The 10,593-nt window shown below is 39.2% G+C and overlaps 1 protein-coding gene across 1 annotated transcript in view; it reads left to right on the top strand.

Annotated features, from left to right (window-relative positions):
- Positions 1–7,196, top strand: part of LOC123977964 (complement C1q-like protein 3) — a 26,114-nt gene extending 18,918 nt beyond the window's left edge. The window contains exon 2 of the mRNA XM_046061055.1: positions 878–7,196. Coding sequence (XP_045917011.1) covers positions 878–1,057 — 180 coding nt within the window. The 3' untranslated portion in view covers positions 1,058–7,196. The remainder of the gene's footprint in view (positions 1–877) is intronic.
- Positions 7,197–10,593: the final 3,397 nt, after the last annotated feature.

The following is a 10,593-nucleotide window of genomic DNA, read 5'->3' as shown; positions in this document are numbered from 1 at the left end:
GTAACGTTTCGATACATTGCCATGTTGAAACGCGCATAATTAAAGTCGTGAAACGTTGCAGTTTCGTTAGGTTTAGGCACAGAAAGTACTTGGTTGGGTTTAGGCAACAAAACTACTTGGTTAAGGTTAGGAAAAGATCATGGTTTGGGTTAAAATAGCTATGTATGTCAATTAAGACTGAAGTTAACTAACGTTAATGTCAATTTACCTCACTCGCCTAAATAAAAACATTTAATGTTTTGTTTCGCACGGGACACAAACCCTGTTCTCCTGCTTCAAGGTCCGGGTTCTGGCCCTCTATCCACCCCAATCACCTCCTTACTTCGTCTTTTCTCTTAAATATCATACTTGCCTTTACCATCAAAAACTGACACAACAGGGCTTCCCTCAATACGTTGAACTATGACGTCAAAGGGATCCCTAGTGCGTCACAAACTGACGATTATGGCTCTTGACCAAGCGTCCATATGTGACGACTTGGGAGTGAGACCGGGTTGGTTAAAGATTTAAAACAATATATAAGACATAATAAAATGAGAAAAATAGCACTCTTATAAGTACTTGCATAAAAGATTATAAGTGTAAGAAGAAAACAATTTTCTACCGTAGCACTCGTTAGTGGTTAGTGGATCTGCTCAGTCACTTACTGCTCTATCTGCTCTATACGTATGCTGCTATCTCAACATACGTAGATGCCCACATACATCTGACAGATGGGGTGAAAGGCTCCAATGTGGACAGATAGATGTGGGATATCATGAATATTTCAGCTTGAAATAGCAGGGCTTCAGACTTGTTGTGCTTTTGAGATGTTTACTTAATGTTTATGATTTGTGTGTGTGTGTGCGTGTGTGTGTGTGTGTGCGCATTCCTGCAGGTGCGTGCCAGTGCCATAGCCCAGGATGCGGACCAGAACTATGATTATGCCAGTAACAGCGCTGTGCTGCATTTGGAGCCAGGAGACGAGGTCTACATTAAACTAGATGGAGGCAAGGCTCATGGAGGCAACAACAATAAGTACAGCACCTTCTCTGGATTCATCATCTACACCGACTAGGCAACAACACATTTGTCTGTGACAGGCCTCGTGGCCCAGTCCTTCGACAGATGTTCCTTCTGCGAATACAATGATCAGACTTAATCTTTTAAAAGTGTGAAAAAACAAATATAAATTAGCCTTCATAACCTGCAAATTATTTTATTTTATATATTTTAACATGAATGAAATGGTTGAATTGTTGAATTTTGGGATCAAACCACATTCACTCTTTATACATGACGTCACTTGAACTTACAGCTGATGTGCTTAGGTTAATGTAGTCCCAGTAGTGGCGAAGGGCAGAGGGATTGTGTGCGTGCGTTGATGGGTGTGGGCAGAATGGACACTCTTAAATCTGATTTGGCCACAAGCTGCCCGTCAACAAATCTCAGTCAAGTCTTTCAACAAACACATTTAAATCATGAAAGGAAAATCTAAGAGAAAGTGGAAAAGAGGAAATCAAATAGAAATGCAGCAGCTAGGAGGCAGTTCTAAAAACTGTCTGTTAATGTAAGTTTAATGACTTCGTGCAATACCTAGTAACATAATCTGTATTCATGGTGGCCCTTTATAAGAAAGCTGTCAGTCAGTGGGTGTCCTATTTTCTGTTGTGAAATCATGCTGTGAAGATAACAAGAAAAGGCTGGGAACACTTGAAGAGCATTATGATATACTGACAACAGATTATAATTCCTGAGAACATAATTACCTTTTTCATAGAATAGAATAATTAATAAAATAATTATTTGTAATTATATGTAATCAATTAACACTTACTTTTGTAGTATAAGTATAAGTTGTACAGAGCCTGTACAATTTTATGCAAAGTGTTTATTTTCTCATTATCTACTAAGGTCCTCATCATTGTGTTATTCAAATGCTTTCATAAGTGTTTCTGCAAGGACTTTACACATTTGAGTCTTTACTGAACTGAAAAGGAAATGAGGGTGACCGTGTTGAACTTCACACAACTGCTGCTGCAAGAACTGGGTTGAAATTGAGGCTCTATACCAAAACCCACACTTACAGTCTTGAGCACTTAAAGGTTCCTCTATGCAAGGGTCCTGGTTTTGTTTACGTTGTGAATGCGTACAAGGGGTACACATGCCACATGCCAATGACTATTCCACTGATCTACAGGTTGCGGTGACATTCCAAGATATGCTGCAATGCGCCAGAAAAGGCAGGGAAGAAGAATAATGCATGCTTGTGAGTACGGAGGTAAACAATATCCATTCATCCATTTTTTGCTGCTTATCTGGGGCCAGGTCATGGTGGCAGCAGGCAGAGCAAGGTAGTTCCAGCCCATCCTGGGGGATCCTTTGGTGATCCCAAGTCAGATGAGATACCTACTTATCTGGCTCATACTCCTAAATACATTTTCTTTTTTTTTTTCACTACTCAATGCTCATGATCACAGGTGAGGGTTGGAACATAGACTGACTAGTAAATTTAAAGCTTTGCTTCCACCCAGCTCCTTTTTCACCACCAAATGGTCCAGTACAACACCCAGCATTACTGGTCATCCATCCATCTCATGCACAAGCGTGACGCAGTGACAGACGTCAAAGTGGCTGGCTGGCTATGCAGTTATTTTCTTTCACATTAACTGTTTATTCATTATTGATTGATAGTACCTAATGTAAAATATCAGATAGAAGCATAATATGCATATAGAATCCCTCTGCAGTATGCTTTCCAGGACCCCATCTAGGGACTCCAAGAAGGCCAGATACTCCGAACTGCTGTCCAGTGCATATGCACAAACAACAGTCAGAGCCTTCCTCTCAGCAACTCACAGTTGCATAGAGGCAAACCCTGTTGTTCTCCAAGGAGTACTCCATGACTGCCGCGCTCGGCCAGGGGCTCATAAGTATATCCACAGGCACCAGTCATCTCTCACCCTGGGTAACTCCAGAAAAGGAGAGTCTAGCCTCTTGGTTCACCAACTTCATGTAATTCACTAGCTGGTAAGTTTCCCTCCCAGGTCTACCTGTTCCAAGCCCTGTTTACCTATTTCGGGCAAGGTACTGCATATGGGTCGATTCATATGGGGTCTTTGAATTGCTCTTAGTCAAGACCCCTCCATCATGGTAAGGTGGCGATTCTTGGAGGGGTGGGTGGATTTGAAATACTTTACTTGACATGTTGTTATACCTACACACAATGCTTTTTGGCAAGTAACATTTAATGTAAACACATTATTTAAAAGAAAACTTCACAGGGCCTCTTTAAATAAGTGGTGACACAACCGCACATAGTACATAAGTGTTCCCAAGTTTGAAGAATGCAAACGCAGTACACTTAACTACACTTGATAAACACTCCTCCCAATACAATTTCAAGCAGTATTCAGAGCTAAGTGTATTCCACCCATACTCCAGGGGCCTGTACCATGAAGTGAGTTCAACATACCCAGGACAGTGCAAATGACTAAATGAACAGCCGTAGTCTATAATAATGTGTTGATTTAATGTGTTCTTATGGTATGTATGAAAATATTAGCCTTATGCTTTCAGCTCAGCTGTGTTTCACAATTACATTGAAAGACGTTCCAACTCACTTTTAAGAACGTCATTTCAAAAATTTAATTAATTCATTGAACACACTCAAAAATGTTCCAAACATTGTTCTAAATTAACTTCATAAAGCAATTAAACGAAATATCCATTCATGCCATAAAATGTGCTCAAATAGTGGTTGAAAAACTGAAACTCACCTCAATACCAGCGCCCACATCGTTAAAGGTGGAGCGGAACGTGACCAGTCTCTGTGATAGACTATAAGATAGCTACTAACCTAAAATAAATTGCCTATGTTCAATAAGAAAAATTAAACCCGTTTATTTTGACAACTGCGACAAACTGTGTAAAACGGACTGGGGAGCAAATAAAAAATACACACATTCAAACACATTTCAAAGCAGTAAGGCAAGGATTATACTTTCCGAGTATAACATCTATACTTACGCGAGGGTCCACTCGAGTCTGCGTGACGAAAAAATCGTCGTCAGAGGGGGTACGCGTAGGGTACGCCTAGGGTCCGCGTGGTGACTAGCACTACCAGGGCAACACCTGATCTACTGCGCATGTGTGGAACGTGTCCGCCAAGCTGACTGCAGAAGGTAGTATAAACAGAAGAAGTCCGCGTCCGTGGGTTCTGCATCTGTCCGTGTTCGCGTCTACTCCCAAGTATATTCAAGGCTTAAGCAAGCTTACCGTAAAAACATGTACAACAGTAGCTTACAAGGCTTTTCAATCAGTCTCTGTAGGATAATATCGCTACAGCCTACAAACATTTCTCCACATCACCTCATAAAACGTAAAAGCAGCCTATAAAACAGTCTGTGGGATTTCCTACAGATGGTGATGTCATTTTCAAAGAGAGCTGATTGGTCAGTAGGCAGCGTTTCTAAAGGGTTGATCTCTGGAACATAACCTGCTCCGGAGCAGGTTAGCCATTCAGCATAAGTTACCCTGGTGATCTAACCACTGTCGTGGTACTGAAAACCCAGGTTTAACCCCAAAGTTACCTTGATAAGCTCAAATCCTGCTTCGTGGTACAGGCCCCAGGTGGTATTGTTGTCTGTACAGTGTAAACAGGAACTGCTAGAAATCAAAACACCAGATCTTTTCATGATGTAGATTTTTGTTTGTCATGTTTTTCAAAGACACATCAAACTAACCTTACTGTTAATAGCTTGTTCCTTTTTTTTTTTACTTAGACACTGGCATCCGCTCATTATATACACAACCTACATTTGTTTACCAATATCATGCAATTTGGCTCAATGCATTTCTGACTCTGCGTGACTGGATTTTTCCTCTGAGCTCCTATTATAAGCTGTTGACTTCCACCCAGACAATTAACAGTTACACAACTTTGATTTAAACTCAGTTCATTGTACAAATGATGGTTTATTATTTGATTAATACATGTGCATAGGTAAAATACTATGCTGTGTTTTGTTGGCAGCTACATTTATAGATATATGTATGAGTATAAATGGCAGTAGAAAACAAGTCAATGCAGGAAATGAAGCCGTGTTGACAACTTCTCGGATTGGCCCACTCCTGGGATAAATCGAATACAGATATCTTTATGACATGAACAGAGACAGATAATAGCTTTGCGTTACACCCCTAGTAGCTTACAATGAGGACACAAAGCTCATGTTCTTGATGTTATTATGTTATATTTCTTTAGGCTCAATAAATATTTTTAGATACAATAAAATTAACAAACTACATACATTGTGATCAAAACAGGAATTTAGCATTTTTCCTCCTGAATAACATTCCTGGCAGTTAAAGATAAAGATCAAAATCTTTGGATTAGGACGTGTGGGTTTCACTGGAGGGCTTTTGACTCATACGCTTGGTATTTCTAAAATCCTGGCTCTGGCCCTGACTAGACCTACAGCATGTTTGTATTCTGTCAATTTCTTGAACAACAACTGTTAGGGCTGTGCACACAATCTGAAAACTGTATTAAGTGAGAAAGAAACCCACAAGTGACACAACTTGTGATCAAGACACAACGCCTAAATAAGACATCTTTAGAGTTGTTACATTGGGCTCATCCCTTTGTTCTTAGGGTTCTATGTTCCCAAAATGGGTGTCTCTTGTATATAAACTAAAGTCAGAGATTATGTTCGCAGCTCACATGGGCAAACAAACCAAGGGAGATGGGTGTTTCAAATGCAGTATGAATGGTAAAAAGTCAAGAGAACTGACTTGCACGCAAACGTGAGAGCATAGGTTTCAGAGGGTATAACCTCAGTAATAAGCTGTAGGTGGGTGATTTCAACATATTGACCTACGGGAAAAGCATTGCTGAGGACATAACCCCTTTAAAGGTCTCCTTAATGTGTCATATTAAGAGGATATTGAGCTGGGGAACAGAGGACCCGGGAACATAGAGATGCTCCTGTTACAAGGATATTTCTTATTTTTTTTAATGCAGCTAGACTGTTTCCAGTGTTTGAAATTTTTGTGCTAAACACATCGTGGAATTGATACATTCACATGCTAATTTGTATTTCCCCATGTCACACTGTTCCTTTTTAACCACGTTACACATTCAATATTTGCGAAGTAGTGCACACTGACTGATGATAGTACTGTTAGCTGCTTTAACTCAGTGCTTCCTGTGATTCAATGGTGATGTATTAACAGCAGATTATTTGTGCTGTTAAGGGCATACAGCTCACAACCCTCTAAGGATGAATTCTTCTTACCAACCAACTCCGTTTGTTGGTCATCGTCAGTAGTGGTTGGACCTTTGGGAAAGCATCATACCCACAGAGGTGCACATGTCTCTTTTTGCCCATGAATTGTGTAATGACTGGACACATTTCAGTGAGTAAGATGTTACATGAAACCACCATATGTGATCTTGGTACAGTATGTATCACAGTAAGTATGTCTGGTGGAATAAAATAGAAAGTTGCTAAAAGTCTATGTAGTGCAGTTCTACCATACTCACAAAACAAAGTTGTTTTACTTTATAAAATTACAACTCTGACCCAAACACACCCAATCATTTCTCAGATACATTTTTAACATTTGTGGCTGACAAGGTGCTTGAGATGGTACCGTTGCATGGCTGGGAGCCCAATGATGATATTACAAACTGGCACATATGTGGAAACTACAAGCTGAGTTTCCAAATTTGGGAGTTTCTTCATGGCATCACAACAAATATAGCAAATGAATGAGTTGTTTACCAGTGTGAAGTACTGCAACGTGAACTGAAAGCACTATGCAGAAGTAGAGAATAACATCAAAATTATAGTATCAATGTACGGTGTCATGTACCTTAATGATAGAAACTGTGGATCACTGTAACTGGAATCGTATGTATATACTGTAGTGATATAAACTGTTCCTATTTTTTTCTGCCTATCCCATGTACAGAATGCCAGAAGAGCACAGAGACAGTAATTTTAAATAATCAATTAAGCAACTCATTAATTCAGTAATCACTGATTGTCTTGAAGTTATAGCCTTACCAGTGTATTGGTGTGAAAAGAATATGTATGGTAGATACAGTGTCAGGTGTGTGCAATACTATAAAACTTTGCACTCTTTTGTCTGACAGCAGTCACCTGTGTACTGTTACCTCAACAATGTCTTCATTAAATGAACAGAAGAAACATGGTGTCTATTTATTGGGTTGATCTGCTTCTTGTTCTTAATGAGGACTTGTGTGTTTTTGCTTTGAATATGGATCCCCAAATTATTAAAAAATATATAAATAAAAGGACATTATGAAATAAATAATCATTTGAATGAATTGTGTAAATACATATAAATGAACCAATCAAAAAGGACTAAAACTCAACTCACTCATTTCTAAGTTGTGAGTTTGTACAGTATTGCTGTCCATGTCCATATCAGATGCAGTTTTCTTCACTTAAATCACTTTTATTTATATAGCACCAAATCATAAGGTCATGTAATTTAACTTTTCATATAGAGCAGGTCTAAACCGTACTCTTTGAGCCAACAAGTGAACCATGAGCACTGCTTTACTATCTAGAGTCGTTTATTAATCCCAGTGGGAGAGTGCAGCATTACAGCTGCCAAATAAAAACAACATAAGCAAACACACAAAGAGGTACATAATCAGGGCTGGACTGGGGCAAAAAATTGGCCCTGGCATTTTTGTCCAGGCGGCAGAGATGCTCACAAGTCTTTCAGCTGGAGTCCAAGTCAAGTCTCAAGTCTCTAAGCAAGAGACCAAGTCAAGTCTCAAGTCACTAGTGGTTATAATGAATGTTGTATCACCTGCTGCGTTCAATCCAGGCTGTTTATAACGCTGCATAGCAATAAGGAATTCTGTAACTTACAGAGCACAACCATGTAACGTGTAATGCAATTAATGATAGCTTATTAACTACTGTAAGTCAACACACCCCGCAGACTCTCAAACCCAGTGTAATGTTAACTAATGTTAAATAAAACTGTAACTATACATGATAAACAATAAACCCGTACCCTATTTCACAGAGCACCATGTAGCCTAATGTAGGCTACAATGCGTCTACAATTAATGACAGCTTCTAAACAACTGAGTCAACACACACCCCAGACTGTCAAACCAGTGTAACCCATCCATCCATCCATCCATCCATCCATCGTCAACTGACCGCTTATCCTGCGTACAGGGTTGCGGGGGGCTGGAGCCAATCCCAGCTGCCATCGGGCGAAAGGCAGGGTACACCCTGGACAGGTCGCCAGTCCATCGCAGGGAAACCAGTGTAACGTTATAACTAAATAAAACTGTAACGTTGCATGATCGACAATAAATCTATAACCTGTTTTTCACAGAGCACAACCATGAAATGTGCAATGCAATCAATGACAGCTTATAAACTACTGTAAGTCAACACATTCCTCACACTCTCAAACCAGTGTAACGTTATAACCAGGGCTGTTAAATAAGAGAGTTACGACACTCTTTGATCTTGCCGCTACGCGGTCACGTGGTTCATGTAGCTCTCCATAGTTCCAAACGACTCAGCGCTGTCAACCAGTTTGAATGGGTTTAGGTGGGACGGACACCAGAAGCAGCAATATTTACAGCAATTATCGGTAAATATTAACAAAATATGACACTGATTACTGAGTTGACACTTATATTACATACATATACTAACATTTGTTCTGGAGAGTGGCAGAGACACAGATTTAATCAGTTTTTGTTTAATTTTGGAAGGAAAAGGGGCTGTTCCCATAACGTAACGTTACACATTTACAGCAGCGACTTAATTTGCAGCAATTTTCGGTAAATATTAATGCATAATGTGCATTGATTACGATGTTGACTACACTTATAGTTAGTGTATTCTATCCTGGGAGTGATGGACAGACAGTTCACAGTGTGGTCTGTTGAAATGTAACCACATTGATGGTTACTGAATGAATTAACTACATTCCTAAATACGATCCATAACATTACTGTTAACTGGGGATTCATTTCAGTATGGCCAATGTACCCTTTCACCCTTCCCCAAACAGAGGCTAAACTATTAACCAGAACACAGACACATTTTGACTGATCAATCCACACCACCTGCTGCCTGGGAGAGACCTTGCTGGTGCAGTAGCTCTACCTTGTGTCTGGCTACTGTGCTTTCTCTTGCCATGGTGTATCAGTATGACTGACAGTAAACTGTCTTCTCTTACCTTGTAAACTGAGTTAGGTTGATTCACTCAATCATCCTGTTTCCACCTACATATTGAATATATGATCATTAGCACCAGTTTTTTTTGTTTAATCACCTGATGATATGCCTTACAAAATCCCAGTTCCACCAAACTTTTTCTTCTTTCAATTCACTTTGTATTTTGTTTTATTACTAATAACATGTCCATTTTTAACTTACTGTATACTGTGTGTATTGACAAATTGCATTTTGATGCTTTGGAAGCACTGTTCTTAAAACCTTCATGCAATGAAGCCCTTTAAATTTAATTAAATGTTTTTGTTTAATATTGGAGGGAAGGGGGTAAGGTATAATACATTACAGTATGGATATATTTTTTCTCATGCTTCTATTGTCATAATTACAGACATTCTCATGTTATGTTAAGACACATTCACATACACATGCACAACAAGTAAATATCAATGAATGCCAGAAGCTGTTTAGTTTAAGTCAAGAAAGAAGTTTTGGTAAACAGTGCAAAATATACAAGGCAACCAATTGCATTCAACAATACATTTTATTATATTTTATATCCAGGTAGGTAAGTTTTCCTTGAATCTGATTGAAAGATTGAGAATTTAAAAAGTGTTCAAAGAAACACTTTTTTAATTCTCACATCCTGCAAGACCAGACAGGAGGCTATATTTCATGCCAGATGTCCCACATCTGGTTCAGAACTTGAAGAGTGTCCTGGTTGGTGGAGAGACATTTCTGCAAGCTCCATCAGCCTGGTCATCGCTCCACTCTCCGCTCAAAATCCGTCCTGCTGAAAACAAACAAAAAACAACACAAACATATATTTGATTTTGGACGACCTTGCAAATTAAATCTCAGCTGTTTGACAGCTGGAACTTGAGGCTTACTTTATCTAGGTATAGCTATATCAGGTGTTCATACACCTAAAACAAACGCCTATTCATACATTCCTTTACACACAAGGGACTGTAAGTTTAAAGTTCAATGTGTCACCAGCAGTGTGCATGAGCTACTTTCATCATAATTCTGAATCACTACAGTATCACGTTTTTTACCTTTATTAGTCACAGGGAGCCATTAACATGAGGAGTTGTGTGCAAAATAAATCATTGTATTCTATCTAACAGATGTCCAAAATATTACCTCGATCAACATATGCCACTGATCTTATCACCGATCGATATCACAGATGCACTGTCTAACAAACATTGTGTGTAATGCTTGAATTAACCAAGGAACAACCTCGCTAGATACAAGCTAGCCAAGTTATCTAGCTGAGATAGCTAACTTACCGTTCATCGTAATCACGTGTAATGTTACTACTACAGCGGCAACGAAGTGCTGCTATACTGAGTTACAACAA

Source organism: Micropterus dolomieu, linkage group LG01 (assembly GCF_021292245.1).
Source record: "Micropterus dolomieu isolate WLL.071019.BEF.003 ecotype Adirondacks linkage group LG01, ASM2129224v1, whole genome shotgun sequence".
Classification (NCBI taxonomy): Eukaryota; Metazoa; Chordata; class Actinopteri; order Centrarchiformes; family Centrarchidae; genus Micropterus; species Micropterus dolomieu.
Note: the sequence above shows the minus strand (reverse complement) of the source record. Positions and strands in the feature narration are given on the sequence as shown.